The 21,428-nt window shown below is 44.2% G+C and overlaps 1 protein-coding gene across 2 annotated transcripts; it reads right to left on the bottom strand.

The window, feature by feature from the left end:
- Positions 1-1,079: 1,079 nt before the first annotated feature.
- Positions 1,080-9,911, bottom strand: LOC102292280 (zinc finger protein OZF). 2 transcript variants are annotated; one of them, XM_042225575.1, is made up of 3 exons: positions 9,691-9,911; positions 7,057-7,294; positions 1,080-4,068 (listed from the first exon to the last, which is right to left on the bottom strand). In XM_042225575.1, the coding sequence occupies exons 2-3, from the start codon at positions 7,277-7,279 to the stop codon at positions 3,062-3,064; spliced, it is 1,230 nt and encodes a 409-aa protein (XP_042081509.1). In that variant the 5' UTR covers positions 7,280-7,294; positions 9,691-9,911; the 3' UTR covers positions 1,080-3,061. The 2 variants fall into 2 exon arrangements, with proteins under 2 accessions (XP_042081509.1, XP_005934124.1); XM_005934062.2 differs by lacking the exon at positions 9,691-9,911 and adding an exon at positions 8,634-8,674.
- Between the last annotated feature and the right edge of the window lie 11,517 nt (positions 9,912-21,428).

Below are 21,428 nucleotides of genomic sequence, written 5' to 3' on the forward strand. Positions count from 1 at the left end.
ACACCTGGAACTTGTCTGAGTTAACATGAGCTGCAAGTTATGTTTTCTTTTACACTTGGGTTTGTTTAATATATTGTTTTTTCCCCCCGTTGTGTTGTAATTGATAATTTGTGCTTGACAAGTTGCGCAAATGTAGGCTTCATTGATCTTTCAGAGTACAGCTTGGGAGTATGTCTTCAAATCAAAATCATGATCAATGAACATTTTACCATGATTATGATTAACCCTTTCATGCATGAATTATGACAACCTCAATCTGGATTTTCACTCATCTTTAGGCATGAAAAAAAGATTTTTGAACTTCATTTTTAAGTTTAAGTATACCATTAACACTGACACAAATCCAAGAAAAGAGCCTTTGAATAGCTGTCCACTGTAGTGACCACTATGCGTGAAAGCGTTAATGAACAATTTTTATATATAAAATACATCTCATAGATATAATATTGTTCTTGCCCTCACTACATATATATTTTAAATATGCTAGTAAAGCTTAGATTTTCTTTCCATATTTTGATGATAGTATTACTCTTGGTCACTTAAACAATTTTTCTCCCAGTTTCCCATTTTTTTCTATTTGTTTGAGTCTTGAAAGGGTTTGAACTGCAGGAGGGGAGGGTTTCTGTGCGCACACACACACACACACACACACACACACACACACACACACACACACACACACACACACACACACACACACACACACACACACAGCGCCTGAGATTAAAATAAAGAACATCCCCTATTAGTGACGAAAAAGAGCCAACAGGAGAGAAAAAAACTTGATAGTGACTTTCTGTCAGGGCAAGCAAATCAGGCAGTACATGCCCAGTGAAATCTATGAACACATATGATCTAAAATCTGAGTGGCCACAATCTCTCTTCTTGCATCTCAAACAGCATTCTGTCATAAAGCGTCTTGCCTATTTGCAAACTTTAAATTACTGCCATCTTGTGACAGTGATCAGTTTTTCAGTTGGTCAAGTTGATCTTCGTTCAACAACTTTACTTTGACATTAAATATGGCACACAGGGCTGGTTCAATTTTTTTTTTTTTGAAGATCACACATTAAACCATATTATTCGACACAAGTTTTAATTAGATTGTGTTGACATCTTACAATAAATGACCCACATCACAAAGAAACAGTGCGAGAGATTAAATATACAGGACAGGATAAAAATCAAGTTTAGTCTTCATTAAAATAAATATCACCACAAAATAACTAATGTTCATAAAAAAAATATGTCATGTGTTTCTTGATCTTTGTCAGTTTTTAATCTTATGTAGTGTAACCTGTTTAGTGGCTAATAAAAATATCAAACTAAAACATATTTAAAACTAGGATGAAATTAGTAGAATAATATTTTCTTTTTTTCCATCTCGGTGATGAAATAACCTTCAGAGCATATTCAAGCTGGAACTTTGTCTCCATGGCAGACTTCAAAGCACTTATAAAAGCTTCTGAAGCTGAAGAGTAAACCTGCTATTCATAAACTAAAAAATAAATGTTACTTGTTGACTTCTGGGTAAGTCTGTGTCAAATCAACAAAGACTTCTGCTAGCCCATCTCAGATTTGCATAAAAATTTTACAGTAGAAATTTTAAACATTTATACTGATTGCCGTGAAATTTTAGTTTCATATATTGAATAGGTTTTTTTTTTGTTTTTTTTAAATGGTCCAATGACCCACTTTCAGCCCTTTTCCCCCCCTACTCTACCCTACCTACCATTTTGAGTCCTACTGCTTACACAACTCTGAACATTTTTATTCAAATTAGAAAAGGTTCAACAGAAACTTTTTGTTTTTATAGAAATTTAATTTGATGCTTTTTAAGAAATTAAATCCTGTCCAGTCAATCAGCTTTTAAAATACGAATTATGGTGTAAAAATCACTTTTGTGCCAAACATATGTAGCTTTTCCAAGATACATTCCATGAAGTCTCTATAGGCTCCTCTTGTTTATGTTTCTTTTATTGGCTTATTTCATCATTTTATTTGTGTTATTTCAGTTATTAGATTAACATAGTATATTATAATATGACAATGTCTAAGCTGACAGGCAGAAGAGGAAAAAAATACTGCTTTTGGACAACTCTGATAATTCTTGTTAAAATATGAAAAGAGGGAAAATATGCCCACACTTTGAAACATAACATTGTTATGTAAATTGGAGAAGGCTCAACAGAAACTTTCTGTTTTGATAAAAATCAGATTTAATGATTTGATTAACCTCCTAAGACCCAAACTCTTCCACGGCATGCATTTTTAATTTCTCTTTGATATCGGGGCATATTGGGACCTGATGAATGTAAAAACAAAGAATTACCAGATTTTTTTTTTTACCTGATTTTTGTTTCTAAGAAAAATGAGAGCCACATATGAGGATATTTGTTTAAAATTTCGATAGAACAGTAGCAGTATAATGTCCTCGTTAGTGGATATCAGGCCATTGTTGAGCAAAATTTAGTATTTTGGTCTAAATAACCCAAAATGTGATGTCCACATATGTGGACGGCAGGTCCTAGGAGAAACATGCAAATATCTAATGAAATTATTTTCTGAGTTGTAATTACACAACCATCTAGAAACTTGTTCTATTCAGATTAAACTCTTTACGGATATTTTTGTTTTCGTTAAAACATTTATCGTATTTGCTCAAATGCTTGAAAGCTGAATGAAAATAGAATATTATCACTTTACGACTTAGTTAGAAACCATTTAAGTTTTGAAAGTAACTTAAAACATATAACTTTGTTTTGTTTTTGTTTAATATATGAAGCTAAAATTTCACAGGACTGGTTATACAGGTTTAAAATTTCTACAGTGAAATGTTAATACATATTGAAGATAGTTCAGTATGAAATGTTCTAAAAACTGGCTTATTTGAGACCCTTTATAAAACTGGGCTTCCAATTACATCAGAACAAAAACACAGCCAACTTGAATGACTATTATTAAAAGCTATTCCATACTGACCAGAATATAAGGTCATCTTTTTTTCCCCTCAGGGGTAGGTGTGATTTTCCTCACTATGCATTCTAACAGTCACACACTCCTACTCTGCCACATTTTGTAAGGTAGTATGAATTCTCATGTGACTTTTTAAATGAGTCAACTGACCGAAATTTTTCCCACAGGTGCTACAAGTATATGGCTTCTCACCTGTGTGAATTCTTGAGTGAGTTGTCAGGTTTTTAATATGACTAAATCTTTTTCCACAGGTGCTACAAGAATATGGTTTCGCACCTGTGTGGATTCTTAGATGAGTTTGCAACGTCGAATTCTGACGAAAGGTTTTCCCACAGATGTTACAAGAATGTGGTTTCTCTCCTGTGTGAATTCTTATGTGTGTTTTCAAGTTTATCAAATTAGTGAATCTTTTATCACACATATCACAAGAATACGGCTTTTCGCCTGTGTGAACTCTCATGTGAATTTTCAAGTGTATCATTTGGCTAAAACTTTTCCCACAGGTGCTACAAGAATATGGTCTTTCACCGGTATGAATTCTCATGTGTGATTTGAATGCTGACATGTCATTAAACTTATTTCCACAGATGCTACAAGGATGAGGCTTCTCACCTGTGTGAATTCTGATGTGCTTTCTTAAGTGTATCATCTGACTAAATCTCTTCCCACATGTGACACAAAAATATGGCTTCTCACCTGTGTGAGCTCTCAGATGTCTATTAAGTTTGGACTGATACTGAAAAAATTTTCCACAAGTGTCACATTTTAATAATTTTTTACTTGATGCTAAGTCCACATGCTCGCTTTCTTCTTGTTCTAGGCTCTCTGGGTCAGGAGAGTTGTGAAAAAGGAACTGGTCACTGTTTGGTTCTGATTTACATTCCTCGTAAGTAGAAGCAGCCATAAAGGTCTCAGTCTCCTCCTTCAATACAAGCGGTTCTTCCTCATGACTGATGCAGATTTCCTCCTGTTCTTCTTTAATCTGCAGAGGTTCTGGATCCTCCTGGTCTAGATTGGAGTTCCTCTCTTGGTTACAGACCTGCTGATCTGTGACAACTTCTTCTTCCTTACCGATATCCTGCTGGTGGAGGTCTGTACAAAGACATTAAACATAAAAAAGTTTAGTGTATAAAACACAGGAGAAAATAGAAATTGTTCAATTAACTGCTTCCCACTGGTTATTAATGCTGATGGTTGCTGCTGCAGAAAGAAAACTGTGACAGTGAGCTCAGCTGCAGGTAATTTTAATTTTCCTTCAGTTCCACACTGTGCTGAATTGGAAGCTAGTGCGATTCTTTGAGGACTAGAGTGACGTGTTCGCTAAGGTGTGCGTTTGTGAGTAGTTTTGGTGTTGTGTTTTGAATTCATCGTAGATGGGACACTGCTGCATAACTTCAGCATGTATACAATGAGTAGCAATAATTTAGGGAAATGATGGTTTGGTACGGTGTTCAGTTATATTACTGAGAAGCACTGGACTTTCCTTTCCAATAAATTTCTAGTTTTTGCAAGGCAAGATTGGACTTGCAGGGAATCTAGATTTTTGTGTTTTCCTGCAATAAAGAAGACAAAACTGGCAATCTTTTAAGACACCTGTGTTTAATTATGGATTTCATGGACAAGTGGCAGCAGATATAAACTAAACTAGAATAAGGACTGAACACTATTTGACCCCACAAACAGTGACCTAAAAACGCTTTTTACCTACTGTGGTAACCATCTTTGAAAAATAAGCCACTCTCTCTTTCTCAGTGTAAGAAAGAGATCCCTCATATGAAACCTTTTAACTTTAGTGTTTAGGTCTTGTTTTTTCACCCCCATCAGTGTTTTTAGCTCATCTACTTTTTTTGGCTCAAGGGTTTGGCCCTATTTGGTTTAAATCTAAAGCCCCTTGTCCGCTAGTACCTACTCAGATCAACTCGGCACGGTTCGCACAGTTTCCAGGATTTTCCATTAGGTCACAGTGCCTGGTACCAGGTACTGTTTTAGTACCTGCTCGCCCAGGGTTCCAAATGATCCAAACAGGTACTAAAATGTGACGCTGTCACGCTGCATGTCACATTGGCTGGTCAGTAGCATCACTCGATGAGTCATGAGAGCATCTCGCTCACGAAAGTCAAAACCACCATTTCTGAAACTCGGCAACAAAGGAAATTACTACAAAAAACAACGCCATGTTCTCCCAAGTGTGACGAAAAGCTACAGACTGAGCAGCATTGATATATTTGCTTCGACATCCACATTTGTTGTATGTCGCATATTAATTATGTCGCAGGGTGCGCACACAGGTTCTTATGGCAACAAGCACGCAAACAAGGTACTACTGGGTTGTAATGGAAAACCAGTCGATTTGAATGCAGTCGACTGCAGTGTGCATTCACACTGAAGTCAATTTGACAACGACAATTGCATAATTTTGCCTCCTCTATTTGAGAAGATGGTGGGACCTGGAGAGAAGCACTGACACTGCCGACCTTCACCCAGTATGTGACGTGCCACACGAGAGACAATAAAACATTGGACCTACTGTATGCCAATGCAAAAGAGGCATAAAGTTGAGATGACCATGGGGAGGACATAGACAGCCTTGTGACCTGTTTTACTGGCTACAATAACTTCAGTGTGGATAATACCGTACCCACCAGGACTGTGCAGCGTTTCTCCAACAACAAACCCTGGATTACCCCAGAAATTAAAGCCATCCTCAAGCAGAGGAGGGTCTTCAAAGCCAGAGACAAGGAGGAGCTGAAAAGGGTGCAGAGAGAGCTGAAAGGCCTGATCAGGAATGTAAAAGCCAGCTACAGGAAGAAGATGGAAGACCAGCTTCTGCAGAACAATGTTAGTGAAGTCTGGAGAGGCTTTATAACCATCTCGGGCCACAAGGATCAGAACTTTCTGCCTGTGGGGGATGCAAGGTGGGCATCTTTAACAGGTATGATTTATCCATGAGGCAGTCTTCAACATCGGCTGCAGACTCACCCACCCTCACTGCTGCTGTTCCACCTCTGACACATCACACCTCTTCTACTCACCCTGCTCACAACTCCCCACCCCCAACACAGCATCCAGCACACAACCGACACAAGGCTCCAGCCGGTCTGTCTCGACCATCCAGGTTAGGAGGGAACTGAGGAAGACCAGAACCAAGAAGGCAGCGGGTCCAGGCGACATCAGCTCAAGGGTCGTCAGGTCCTGCACAGATAAACTCTGTGGGGTGATGGAGCACATCTTCACATCTGAGCCTGAGCCTGAGGAGAGTTCCACACCTCTGGAAACCTCTTGTGTTGCACCAGTGCAAAAGACCCCACGTCCCAAGGACCTCAACAGCTACAGGCCCACCTGATGAAGACCCTGGAGCGGCTGGTCCTGGCTCAGCTTCCGCACCTGGTGAGTTCATCACTGGAACTCTTAGCATTTTATGTCCAAAGAGTGCCCTGAGTGCATGTGTAGTAAAATGGCTGAGTAATGAAGGTATCAGGACAATGGTCAACCCACGGGACAAAAGATCTTTTGTTGCAATAATTTCTCCAAGTTTCTATTTCTTTCATGTCTGTGAAGGTTCTCAGTCATCCAGGTCATCGTAGTCTAAGGAGCTTGGAAAGAAAAGCGTCTGGACTTCTTTAAGTTGCTTGAAGATGTTTCACCTCTCATCAGAGAAGCTTCTTCAGTTCTAAGGTCAAATGGTGGAGAGTCCCAGATTTTATCCAAGTGGGAGTTTCCCCCCAAAGAGGGACAAAGGACCCCCTGATGATCCTCTACCTAATGACATGAGCCAAGGTGTGACAACAGGTGTGGGTCACAATGAGCTTACCTGAAACCCTGGCTGATTGTGACCCACACCCGTTTTCACACCTTGGCTCATCTTCTCGGATGAGAGGTGAAACATCTTCAAGCAACTTAAAGAAGTCCAGGCGCTTTTCTTTCCAACCTCCTTAGACTATTTCTTTCATATTATTCCCTCTCCACTCTCTCCTTGCGTTCTTTATACTATCCCTAAAAATTTTAGTACCTTTTAGCTAAGTTTAAAATCCTAAAAGAGTTATATAATTATTATGGACTTTTATTTACAGTTTAACATACCTATTCTGTGTAGCTTTATTTCAGGTTTCCAAATGGTATCCAGCAGTCTGAGCCGCTCTTTTCCGGTCCAGACGATGATGCCTTCGGCCTCCTGACCGGTGCAGACTTCCTCCTGTTCCTCTTTAATCTGTGGAGGCTCTGGGTCATTTTGGTCCAGACTGGAATTCCTCTCCTGGTTACAGACCTGCTGATCATCCACACCCTCCTCTTCCTCACAATTCATGTTGATGTGGGAGGACTTCAGAAATAAAGGGATGTAAGAAAAATGTTACTAATGTGATGACAGGAACACACAGATATAATCCAGAAGGACTGTACACTGCGAGCATGTCTCTCACTTTAATGTGCACAAATTTGACAAATGTGTCGGGAGTACCGTGGGAGACAGTCTCGAGTTCTGGTGTTCTTATTTGCAAAGTTCAGAATACAAAACATTCAGGTAGTGGCTTAAAGTGTGAAGCAGCTATTTGATTAAAAGTTGTACCCTGCAGAATCACACATGTCTAAAGAGGAAACAGCTTTTCCTAAATCCATGATAAAAACACGCTGCAGATAAACAATCAGTTGCATTTAATTTTGCCCATGAGAACTTCTCTGCCTATGATGGGAGATCTACTCCAAGATCCACATTAAGAGCTACTTTCCTTTGTCCAGTGTCTGTCACTCATTTCAATCAGACATACTGTCAAGCACAGAAAACCAAAGGAGGCTCTGCTGCTGCCATGAGATTAGCTGCAGCGAGATTACTGCTGGATACCTTTAGTTTAAGGGTGCTCTATCTCAGCAAAACTTGGAAATATTTTGAGAAACATTTCAATTTCAATTATTTTACCTGATCATTTAAAAATTAATTTTCTTAAACCCAGAGTTGGCACAAATACAGGCTTTCTTTACTTATGCAGAAGTACCGATATACTCCAATAAAAGTTGAAGTACTGATTCAACTTCTTTACTCAAGTAAAAGTGAAAAAGTACAGGCTCTGAACTGCACTCAAAACAAGAAAGCAAAAACTAATTCATTGAAGAACATTTCTATTTCCTATTTCTATGCAAAGCTAACTGAACCTCATGCTAAACTAATGTAATGGTAAAATAAAATTAGTAGAATACAAACTTTATGTTTGTCTGAATTCAATTCTAATAAATGTACTCAACTTGAATCAGTTAAGTAGAACATCAAAAGTGAAAAAGAAGGAAAATAAAATATATCTGTTTGCTGTTGCCGACATTGTAGAGGGCGACTTTGCCACTAAACAGCAAAATGAGCACAGTGAGAGGTTAAAGTGGAGTCAGCAGGTGGGGGAACCCTAAAATCAGTTGTAGTGGCTCAGTGTGAGGAAAAGAATGACAACTCACAATAATTTATATTGAGAGCAGATTATCTTAATGTGCAGGCTGTGATCAGCTGACCTGCTGCTGCTGCTGAGGTTTACTGCTCTTTGTGGATTTACACACCTGCATCAGATGTTTCATGAGTTTTTCTGGCTGATTTCCATCCTCTACACTGACAGTACACTGTTGATGCTGTCTATTTTCTAGATGGTAAAAAGGTTGAATTCAGTGAATTACTCTCCTACCTTTGAATCTAACCTCTCTTCTTCCTCTCCTGTCCTCTTTCTTATCTTTCTCCATCTCTGTGTGACATCAGCTCTCTTTCTTTTTTCTCCCTGTGAAATATAGCAGCTGGAGCTTTAGCTAGCAACACACTGTGAACAACTGCACACAGTTTGTGTGTTTGCTGATGTTTGTTCAGCCTTTGAACTTGAAATTACCTGTGACTTAAATAACATCACTCCCTTGTGTTCGTTCCTCTTCTGTAGCGTTATCTAAATGTTAAAAGTACTGCAACTTACAGACATTTGCAGTTGTTCCAAAAATATAACAAAATAAAATAAAATAAAAACACCACCTCATGTTAACCCCTTACTATGTCACACCGTTTTGCCTATTCCATCCCTTTTTATGTGACATCCTCTGGTAATTAATACACAAACAGGATTCCCTTTTATGTGTTACTGTTTAGGCTCAAATAAGTTTGATGTTTGGAGGCGAGAGGCGGAGAGAAAAACATGTACTTAAAAAAGGTGAGGGTCGTCTGCTAGGGTGCTAGGACCTGATCGGGGGTGTTTTCCACAATATTTCTCAAAGTAATCTGCAGGTTGTACAAACACAGTGACATTCAAACTGTTGTAAGTGACCCAAGGACCTAAAATCTCCCAAGCACATCTGTCCTGGATATTATCAAAGTCATTTAAAGCAGAAAAAAAGGTTTACAAAACGTGACTTTTAACAACTGCACACAGAGTAGACACAATAAGGGAGATTCAAAAAATTTTTTTCCAAAGAGATACGTAGATCCTGCTGACTACAGCCAACCAACACATAAAAAAGGATATTGAAGGTTTTTTCTTTTTTAAAGAAAGGAAAACACGCCAGCACTGCCAACCCCTTTTATGCAGAACAAAGTCGCTTCCCTCAGTGTCTCAGTGGGTATTTAACGTCAAATATTTACATTTAAAATAAAGAGAAGCGCTTGATTTTAGCCTGTTAGCCTACAAACTGAGCCGCTACATGAGCTCCAGCACGGTGCACACTCCCGTGTTAGCTCACCGAGACCGTCTCAGTGTTACACACCTGTAATGTGTGGCTTTATGTCGGGTTTCCAGCTGATGTCCAGCAGTCTGAGCTGACGGCTGGTCTCCTTCTCATGCCGGACGATCGTTTTTTCTTTTTCTTTTTTTAACTTGTTAGCAGATTTCTTCAAAAACAATCACTCTGAAACCCGAACACTAGACATGCTAAACAGTAACCATTGCGTCATTTCCGTCATTTCTCTTCTATTGTACTTCCGGTGGACTAGAAAGCCTAAAAGCGTATTGCTGCGCTTCTCAGGTCAGTCAGACGAAAGTAAAGTCCTTACATAAAGTCTGGCAGCCCTACGAAGGAGTAATGTACGATAGATAGATAATAGCTTTTTTGGTTTTATTGTAATTAATCATTTTGAGAACAACATGGAAATTTAGAGATTAAATAATTATTAGTGGGACAAGGCAGTGGTTTGACAGTAATAATATTAAAAAATAATGATTTTCTTAATGTAGTCCTGATGCTTTGCCTCACCTGCCTCACACAGATGTTTCATTTTCATCACAGCACTAAAAGTATTGCTGTTTTATTGACAGCTGTAAAGAAAGGAGCCCACACTGAAGTATCAGTTTATATAAAATCAAACACACTGAGCTCCACATGAACTTCACGCTAACCAAAATGCGTGCAAAAACAACCAGATCATTTTAAACATGCTGCAGGTGCTGCAGACAAGCAAGAACCAAAAAATGTCTCTTTGTCACCATTTTATTAGATTTTTACTGTTTGTGTTAAACTATGCTGTTTAGTCTGTCCCTGCTCTTTGTTCTCATCAAAAGTCTTGTTCTGTTAACACTCTGTGCTGAAGCTGAAGGAAATATTAGATGATACAGCTCCAGACTAAATCACTGACCCATTAATGACGCTTCGATACAGTTGTACCTTGCACTTCTATCAACAAGGATGCAGAGGAGGTTAAAGCACTCCATCTTAGTTTGTTCACAGCTGTGCCAAAATTCATGAATACCTCCACGGATGTCCTGAGGAGGGCAACAATATGCTTTTAATGCAGCCGATCTGACGAAAATTTAAAAGGAGAAGAGGAAGAACGGAAATGATGCGTAATGCAATGTCAGACATATGATGGTGAAAGAAAAATTGATCAGGTTGGTGAAACTTGACTTGATTGATTTGTTTCGTACGAACTGGAGAAGTGAAAGTTATTAGACCCTATTTTGATTCTTAAGGCAGACTCATTGGTTTTGGGAGGATTTAATTTTTTTAAAATAACATTTCGGTCCACACTCCACACCAGTTGGTGGCGGTAATGCGCCATTGTGCTGTTTGCCAACAGCCATTAAACAATAAAAAGAAGAAGAAGGACCCGACGCTGCTCTGTCCCGTTGTGCGTCTGAGAGGAGGTGACTGCTGCAGCTCAAGAAATCTCAGAGGTTAGGACAGCATCGTCCGGTATGAGGAGATCAGTCAGCACAGACTGCTGGATATCAGCTGGAAATCTGAGATAAAGTCTCACATCACAGGTATGTAAAACTGGTGATGGTCTCAGTGAACGAACACAGGAATAACATATAGCACCATATAGGACTGATCAGAGCTCAGTTTTGGCTAACAGACTAACAAGGACTTCTTCTCTATCTTTAAACAGCAAACCTTTAGTATTAACATCCAGGAGACAGAAGCCGGTTCTGTGTATTTTGGGCGGAGAGTGACAAACCTGGCAGGTTTTCACCGGACGGCGTGTCCGTGCCGTCGGGTTTTGTGCTTTGTGTTTACGTCTTTTTGCGGTTACCTGCCCTTTAATCGTTTGCTGTTTTAGCCGACTGACGGTCGAAATTGTTTTGTGAGCTTTAAGTCGAGATTCCGGCTTTTCTGGCAAAAATACTTTTACATTTAAAAACTGATCAAATTAAATCAGGATTTAATGAATCGATAACTCATTATTCATATTAAAATCGTTTTTTTAAACCCACCCTCACACAGAATAGCTGTAAAAGAAGAGCACTGTCCTGCAAAGTAACAGTGTGTAGAAATGAATACAGTTTCATATGAATACAGCTAATGTAGTTTTATAACTACATTAGACGATCATTAATGTGCAAGTTGTCATGACCACTGCTCAAAGACCATTGATCAATGGTCATTGATCCATTCACATACAATTTACAGAGAGCTGCACTCGCAGCATTGTAAGATGGTGAAAGATGGACCATTAGGCCCCCTCCTCAATTGATTGTCTTTCCCTTTTCACAGGTACTCCTCCTCCTTGGGGAGTCAAGGAGGTCTGTGATCAATGTCTATTGATTTGTGGCCATATATATGTGTGTGTGTGTGTTTATGCATATGTGTATGCTGTTTTTTTTTTTTTTTTCATTTGCCTCTTTTATGGGCCCCCCAGCTGTCTGTGGGTCCCTGGGCATGTACACAGAATGCCCACTGAAGTAACTTTGCCATAAGATTTATTAAAAAATTGGGATTTAGATTGATCTACTTAGAAACATGGGCTGTGAGGTCAATTTCTTTTTTCATTAATATGCAAATTTGATCAAAGACCATGGATCAATGGCCATGAGTACCAATAATGGCTGCACTTACAGCACTGTAAGATGGTGAAAGATTTACCCATAGGCCCCCTCCTCGATTCAGAGATTGTCTTTTCCTTTTCATGTAAATTACCTCTTCAAGGAGTCTTTGATCAGTGGTTATTGATCAATGGTTATTACAGTCTGCATATTAAATCAAGGAACTGACCTCACTGCTCGCCGTTCATTCACTGGTTTCAGTCATTGTGCAGATGTACTGGTTATAAGGTTGGGTAAACCTGCAGTCAGCCCTTTGAGTGCTCCAGGAGAGTACCGTATTTTCACGACCATAAGACGCACTGTACTAAAAGGCGCAGTCTAGTTATGTGTGCCATTACTGTATTTAACACACACATAAGGCGCACTGGATTATAGGGCGCATACAAGTACCTGTATGCGTATTTAAAAATGAAGCTGTCACGAGCGAGAATGCGGTGGACTCAAGAGCAGACTCAATTTGCTTAGAACTGTGTATGATTTATTGAAAAGAACAAAACGTGAACGGAACTGGGTTTAACAGAAACATATGCAGTAACTAAAGGAAATCCGTGGGCGGAGAAACCGGCGTAGAGCACGGGGAGACTTCTAACGGGAACTTCTGTAAACACAGGGGAGAGATGTTACTGAATGGGGAAAATAACGAGTAAGGGAAAAAGGTACGGAGTGCCAGTGAATGGTCTTGGGCTTACTTGGAGACCCTAGTTATTAGACAGGGAAAAGGCTGCCATGGGTGTAATCCAGAGAGGGTCAAGAGTGGAAAGTCCGGTCCAGATTCCGAGGAGGTGGAGCATACAGACTGAAGGGCAGGCTGAGGAGAAGTGGAGTATATAATCCTCGGGTTCCGAGCTGATGGGAGAACAGGATGAAGACCAAAACAGCACTACTGGTGAGTGCGATGGGTGGAAAATCACAGATGGTAGCAGGACGAACTGGCGAGGAGTAGCAGGCCGTGCTGGCTTAAAAACCCTCTAGGTGGAGCCCCGGAGATTGACAACAGGTGATGAGCTGGCCAACTCCACTCCCAGGGACAAATGACAGGAAACTGGACCACGCCCAACCAGACACTCCCACAGCATATGACAGTACCTCCCCCTCAAGGGCCGCCACCCGGCGACCCCCCAGACCGGGCCCTGCGAGGGGAGGAACGAAACGCAGCAATCAGGGACGGGTCCAGAATGAGCGACCGGGGAACCCAAGAACGCTCCTCAGGCCCATACCCCTCCCAGTCCAACAGGTACTGGACACCACGACCACGGCGGCGCACGTCAACGATCCGCCGGACCGAATAGGCCGGATGACCGTCCACGAGCCGGGCGGGAGGCGGGGGAACAGACGGCGGACACAGAGGACTGCTACGGACCGGCTTGACCTGAGAGACGTGAAACGTCGGGTGGACGCGCCAGGAGGCCGGGAGCCTGAGACGGACCGCCGAGGGGCCGACGACAGCAGTGATCTCATAGGGGCCAACATAGCGGGGAGCCAACTTCCGAGAAAGCGACCGCAAGGGAATGTCCTTGGCACAAAGCCACACCCGTTGACCAGGCCGATATGCCGGAGCGACAGAGCGGCGACGATCCGCATAATCCCGTTGCCGGTCGACAGTCGCAAGGAGAGCCCGTCGGACCCTCTGCCACACCCGCCGGCAGCGTCGAAGGTGATGCTGGACCGAAGGAACAGCCAAATCCGTCTCATCCTCTGGGAACAACGGTGGCTGATACCCCAGCGAGGCCTCAAAGGGTGACAAACCCGTCGCTGAAGACGTGAGAGAATTATGGGCATACTCCACCCAAGGCAACTGAGACGACCAGGCTGCCGGGTTCAGTGACGAGACGCAGCGAAGAGCGGATTCCAACTCCTGGTTCAAACGCTCAGTCTGGCCATTGGTCTGCGGATGGAAACCAGAACTCAAGTTGACCTTGGCACCCAGGGCCGTACAGAAGGCCCTCCACACTCGGGAGACAAACTGAGGCCCCCTGTCAGACACAATCTCCGAGGGTATGCCATGAAGACGGAACACATGATCCGTAAGGATCTGGGTGGTCTCCGCAGCCGTCGGCAGCTTGTCCAGGGCCACGAAGTGAGCCGCCTTGGAAAACCGATCAACTATGGACAGAACCACCGTCTTCCCCGAAGAGGCTGGGAGGCCGGTAACAAAATCCAAGGCGATATGAGACCAAGGCCTATGCGGGGTACTCAGCGGTCGGAGTAAGCCAGACGGGGGCCGATTAGAGGTCTTGTTACGGGCACAAACGGAACAGGCAGCCACATAAGCCTTCACATCCTTGTCCATAGAACGCCACCAGAAATACCTCTTCAACAGAGCCGTGGTCCTACTCACTCCCGGATGGCAAGTAAACCGGGCTGTATGGATCCAATGGATAACAGCCGACCGGGCGGCAGAGGGCACAAAACGCCGACCGGGCGGGCCAGTTCCCGGATCAACGTCGTCCCGTAATCCTTGGCGTATAGCCTCCTCCACATCCCAGGTGAGGGAGCCGATCCTGCAGGTGGAAGGGAGAATGAGCTCCGGGTCCCGGGAGTCTGAGTCCGAGGAGTACTGGCGAGACAGAGCATCGGGTTTAAGATTCCTGGAACCCGGGCGATAGGAAATATCAAAGTTAAATCGGGCAAAGAAAAGGGACCACCGAGCCTGGCGGGAGTTCAGTCTCTTAGCTGTTCTGAGATAAGTCAGATTCTTATGATCTGTCCAGATGATAAATGGATGTTCCGACCCCTCCAGCCAGTGGCGCCACTCCTCCAAAGCCAACTTAATGGCCAGGAGCTCCCTATCCCCAACGTCATAGTTCTGTTCGGCAGGAGAAAGGCGTCGAGAAAAATAGGCGCAGGGCTGGAGCTTGCCACGAGGACCAGAACGCTGAGACAGCACAGCCCCCACCCCCACACTTGAAGCATCAACCTCCACCACAAACTGCCTACTCGTGTCAGGATGGACCAAAACAGGAGCCGAAGTAAAAAGCCGCTTGAGCGTGACGAAGGCCGAGTGAGCCCCGGGGGACCAAACGAAGGGGACCCGGGAGGAAGTAAGGCGAGTGAGAGGCGCAGCCACCCGACTGTAGTCCCTGACAAAACGCCTGTAGAAATTTGCGAAGCCAAGGAACTGCTGCAGCTGTCTACGCGAACCAGGAACGGGCCACTCCACTACTGCCTTAACTTTTACAGGGTCCGTCTTCACCTGCCCTTCCGCCAGTAGGTAGCCCAGAAACGAGATAGACGAGACATGAAAGTCACACTTCTCGGCCTTCACATAAAGGCGGTTCTCCAACAGTCGCTGCAGCACACTCCGGACATGCACCCGATGCTCCTCAAGGGACCGAGAAAAAATCAAAATGTCGTCCAGATAAACAAACACAAAAACATTCAAAAAATCCCGGAGCACGTCATTCACAAGTGCCTGGAAGACTGCAGGGGCATTGGTGAGGCCAAACGGCATCACCAGGTATTCAAAATGCCCCAGGGGAGTGTTAAAAGCAGTCTTCCACTCGTCGCCCTCCCGTATGCGGACAAGGTGGTATGCATTCCTCAAGTCCAACTTAGAGAAGACAGTGGCCCCGTGGAGGGGTTCGAAAGCTGAACTGATCAAAGGCAGGGGATACCTGTTCCTAACCGTGATTGCATTAAGGCCCCTATAATCAATGCACGGCCGGAGCGACGCATCCTTTTTAGAAACAAAAAAGAAACCAGCCGCCACCGGTGAGGAAGAAGGACGAATGAGACCGGCCGCCAGCGAATCCCGGACGTACGTCTCCATAGTCCCCCTCTCCGAACGGGACAGGTTATAGAGACGGCTGGAGGGCAGAGGGGCACCCGGGAGGAGATCAATTGCACAGTCATAGGGCCGATGAGGAGGCAGCGACAGAGCCCTGTCTTTGCTGAACACTTCTTGTAGATCATGATATTCAGGAGGGACAGAGGTAAGGTCAGGGGGGGAGACAACCACAGGAGGAGAAACAAAAGCCCCCGAGGGCAGCGCTGACTTTAAACAGTTGGCGAGACAAAACAAACTCCAACTCGCTACTTTCTTCCCTGCCCAGTCAATGTGTGGATTGTGCTTCTGCAACCACGGAAAACCAAGGATCACTGGCACGTCCAGGGAAGAGGTGGCAAAGAGAGTTATGTCTTCCTGATGATTACCTGACGTGACTAACTTGACAGGCGCGGTCCGGTGAGTGATCATCGCGAACACCTCATTATTCAGAGCGGCGGCCGGGATCGGAGGCTCGAGCGGAATGAGGGGCAAATTGAACGATTTAGCCACCGCAGCATCTATCAAATTCTGCTCCGACCCGGAGTCAACGAGAGCACGGAGAGAATGAGCCTTAGTACCAGACATCAACGAAACCGAAAGCAAAAAACGGGGTTTATCACTCTTAAAAACACTGCCCACCCGTAACCCCGGACTTACCGGCGGGCCACGCCTTTTGGCCGGACTGGGCAAACAGCGATGCGATGGCCGCTTCCTCCGCAGTAGAAGCACTCTCCGGCTCGGAAACGCCGCTCCCGCTCCTCAGGAGTGAGCCGAGCGCGGCCGATCTGCATAGGCTCAGGGGAAGGAGATCGAGAACGGACGGATGATGTCACCGGAAGCGACGGGGGTAACGCCGAAATGGCCGCGGGTCAAAACAGAGACGGAGAGGGTTTGGACCGCCTCTCAGCGTCTCTCTCCCTCAGTCGACTATCGATCCTGAGAGCAAGAGAGGCAAGCGCTTCAAACGTGGCCGGCTCGTCGTGTACAGCCAGCTGATCCTTCAGTTGTTCGGAAAGGGACGCTAGGAAAATACCCCGCAGCGCAGCATCCGGCCAACCCGCTTCAACAGCAGCGGTGCGGAACTCGATCGCATATTCCGCAACGCTGCGTTTTCCCTGGCGGAGTCCCAACAGCCTCTTAGCTGCAGTACCCTCAGAGATCGGGTGAGCGAACGTAGCCTTGAATTCCTTGAGGAAGTCCTCATAGGAACACGAGGCAATAGGATGAGAAAACAAAAACGCCTCAGCCCACGCAAGCGCCTTACCCCTAAGCAACCCAACAAAATGGGAAATCTTGGCAGCTCATTAGGAAACGTGCGGCGTGCGATTGACGAACAACGACCACTGAAACAGGAACCCTCCACACAGCCCCAGCTCTCCGTGAAAAGGCTCCGGTGGAGGGGAAGAGATGCCCCGATAAGCCGATTCAGGACGCGCAACGGCGGGTGCAGGCAACGGTCCCGGCTGACTAGGGAAAACGGGCGGATTAGGCTCCCTGATTTCTGACAACCGGGTAAGTAACTCCTCCTGTTTTTCACTGATAGCATTACACTGGTCCATTAAGGACGACAAAGTCTGTTCATGCCGTCCTAACACCGCGCCCTGTTTGTTAATGGCGGCGCGAATTGGGTCCGCTGAGTCCATTAGTGGCCAGTTCGTTCTGTCACGAGCGAGAATGCGGTGGACTCAAGAGCAGACTCAATTTGCTTAGAACTTGTATGATTTATTGAAAGAACAAAACGTGAACGGAACTGGGTTTAACAGAAACATATGCAGTAACTAAAGGAAATCCGTGGGCGGAGAAACCGGCGTAGAGCACGGGGAGACTTCTAACGGGAACTTCTGTAAACACAGGGGAGAGATGTTACTGAATGGGGAAAATAACGAGTAAGGGAAAAAGGTACGGAGTGCCAGTGAATGGTCTTGGGCTTACTTGGAGACCCTAGTTATTAGACAGGGAAAAGGCTGCCATGGGTGTAATCCAGAGAGGGTCAAGAGTGGAAAGTCCGGTCCAGATTCCGAGGAGGTGGAGCATACAGACTGAAGGGCAGGCTGAGGAGAAGTGGAGTATATAATCCTCGGGTTCCGAGCTGATGGGAGAACAGGATGAAGACCAAAACAGCACTACTGGTGAGTGCGATGGGTGGAAAATCACAGATGGTAGCAGGACGAACTGGCGAGGAGTAGCAGGCCGTGCTGGCTTAAAAACCCTCTAGGTGGAGCCCCGGAGATTGACAACAGGTGATGAGCTGGCCAACTCCACTCCCAGGGACAAATGACAGGAAACTGGACCACGCCCAACCAGACACTCCCACAGCATATGACAAAGCGGGAGCAAACCTGAGTTCGGTACCTTACTCACATTTTTATTACCAGTAATCGTCATCATCAACAACACACAAGCATACAAGTGTGCGTATTTAAAAATAAAGCAGGAGCAAAACGAAGTTTGGTACTCACATTTTTATCATCAATCAAACCCATCGAAGTCCTCATCCTCTGTGTCTGAATTGAACAGCTGCGCTAAATCTCCATCAAACATGCCAGGTTCACTTTCTTCACTGTCAGAGTCACTTTCCGTGCCGTGCGGCTCCTCGGAAATGATGCCGGCTTTTGCGAAAGCTCGAACAACAGTGCCAGCAGACATGTTAGCCCAAGCATCTACAATCCATTGGCAAATTGTGGCGTAACTCGCCCGGCGCTGCCTTCCACTCTTGGTGAAACTGTGGTCTCCATCGGTCATCCATCGCTCCCAGGCCGCTCGCAGCCTTACTTTGAACGGGCGGTTCACACCGATGTCCAGCGGTTGGAGTTCCTTTGTCAGGCCTCCCGGAATGACAGCAAGCTCACAGTTCATTTGTTTCACTAGTTTTTTCACATCGGCTGTGAGATGGGCACGCATAGAGTCACAGATTAAGAGCGATGGTGATGCGTGGAAAAAACCACCTGGTCTCCTTACATACACCTCCCTCAGCCACTCTTTCATCATTTCCTCATCCATCCAGCCCTTTTCATTTGCCTTAATGATGATTCCTGCTGGAAACTTCTCTTTAGGCAAAGTCTTTCTCTTAAAAATCACCATAGGCGGCAGTTTCTGTCCATTAGCATGGCAGCCAAGCACAACAGTAAAAGAAGACTTTTCGTGCCCCGTTGTGCGTATCGCTACCGTGCTGGTCCCCTTCTTCTCCACAGTGTGACTCACCGGGATGTCAAAAGTGAGCGGGACCTCGTCCATGTTTGTGATGTGGCTGGGCTGGATGTTTTTGTCGCCGATGTGTTTGCTGCAGTAGGAGCGGAAGATGGCCAGCTTTTCCTTATAATCCGCTGGAAGTTGCTGCGCTACCGTAGTCCTGGTCCGGATGGAAAAATGGCACCGTTTCATAAAAAGTGAAAGTGAAACTGCTTTTAGCCGAATGGTGACCGTCGAAACGCTTCTCCCGCTCGTTCTTTGCTCGATGATCCACCGCTCGAGTCTTTCCTCCAACTCGGGCCACCTCGCCTTATGTCCGCGGAAACTCAGCTGCGTTTTCTTGACCTGCCGGAGCTTGTTTTCTAGCTTCCTCCATTTGCGAACCATCGATTCGTTAATCTTAAATTCTCTCGCCGCTGCTCGATTTCCATGTTCCTCCGCGTAGCTGATGGCCTTCAGTTTAAACTGTGCTTCATAAGCGTGTCTCTTTGCCATTTTCAGGGTTGCGCCCACACTTCACCCTTTAGCGTTCTCATGGTGTTCTCTACTACGTCCTCCTTACAACACACAGGGCGCACTGCGCTATAGGGCGCGCCGTACTTTTTGAAGAAAATCTAAGACTTTTAAGTGCGCCTTATGGTCGTGAAAATACGGTAGAAAAGCGTTATTTAAGTATCAGTCTATTTACCATTTAGCACTCACACCGTGTTCCTGAAACACACTTTCAGGTTTACTAACAAATGTGAGCAACATGCTCACAGTGTACAGCGCTGCTAGATTATATTTGCTCACAAGTGTATTTTCCTGCTATCACATTAGTAACAATTTTCTTGTGTCCCACTGTTCCTCAAGACTTCCTAAGACAAGATGAAGTGTGAGGAAGAGGAGGGTCTGGATGATTGTCAGGACTTCAACAAGGGGAGGAATTCCAGTCTGGACCAGGAGGACCCAGAGCCTCCACAGATTAAAGAGGAACAGGATGAACTCTGCATTAATCATGAGGGAGAACAACTTGTAGTGAAGCAGGAGGCCGAAGGCATCATTGTCTGGACTGGGGAAGAGCGGCGCAAACTGCTGGATACCATCTGGAAACCGGAAATAAACCCAGAGACACTAGGTATGTAAAAACACTCCTCTATAACACACACACACACACACACACACACACACACTTGTTGAACTCCTTACACAGCCAACAAATTCTGCGGATCACAGATTTGATGCAGAACAGCTGATTGTTCTGTAAATAGTTTGAAATGTTTATTTAAAAACGCCTTGGCTGCATTTTTAGGTAAACAGCTGCAAAAAACTTTGTTGTTTGCATAACTCAGTTACTTTTTTGAAGAAGTAACTATAATTAATTGCCCAACATTTACAGTTACAGGACTCTCTCCCAGACCACAGACTCATACTCATAATACAAGTCAGAGCTTTATAAATAAAAAAAAAAAAAAAAAAAAAGAAGAAATTTTTGTTTTCAAAATTGGAGTTCAGTTATTTTTACTTCCAATAGTGTTAACATACTACCAGTGTTGGGTAAGTTACTTTAAATTAGTAACTTAGTTACATTACTAGTTACTTCTATCAAAAGTAACTCAGTTACTTTCAGAGTAACTAGTTACTAGGGAAAGTAACTTTGGTTTTACTCAGAATTCTCTTGTTAATGTGTTGCTTCCGTAACTGGATACCCAGCAAGATTGCCAGTCTTCTAGCTTGCTTACTTGCCACAAGTGCACTGTGCCACCTACCAATAGAAAGGAAAAGATAATGTGCATATTTCCACGAGAGAAATCCCACGCCTGGACCGTCTTGACTGCTGCCATGATTCTAGCCTACGTCACAGCGTCATGTGCGCCTTTTACATCCAACACAAAAACTGCAGTCGTGGTGCTTTCGATTGTACTCAGAACTCGGAAATTCTGCCTTCTGAATAGGAAGATGTAGGTAACACCAGACTGCAGATGAGCTGCATACAGGGCTGGACTGGGACAAAAAATCGTCCCGGGCATTTTGACTAGAGACCGGCCCACCATTATAGGAAAAATCATAAAGCCTTTGAATGAAAACAAACACTGTTGTGACAGTGATGTACACTGTCTCTGATGGTATATATGCATCAATCTATCAATCGTTTGTTGTAAGATTCAGATAATTATTTTTTAAAAGCTAGACATTTTAAATGAGAATAAGAAAGAAAAGTATTTCTTTGTGCCCCCCTCCCAGTTAAATGC

The sequence above is a fragment of the Haplochromis burtoni genome, unplaced genomic scaffold, assembly GCF_018398535.1.
Source record: "Haplochromis burtoni strain Fernald_Lab_line unplaced genomic scaffold, NCSU_Asbu1 Contig_175, whole genome shotgun sequence".
In the NCBI taxonomy this organism is placed as follows: domain Eukaryota; kingdom Metazoa; phylum Chordata; class Actinopteri; order Cichliformes; family Cichlidae; genus Haplochromis; species Haplochromis burtoni.

Coding starts and splice junctions, on each gene's coding strand:
- LOC102292280 (XM_042225575.1), bottom strand. CDS start 7,279: ATGAATTGTGAGGAAGAGGAGGGTGTGGATGATCAGCAGGTCTGTAAC. Junction 4,069..7,056: donor AATAAAGCTACACAGAATAG/GTATGTTAAACT, acceptor GTCTTTGTACAG/ACCTCCACCAGCAGGATATC.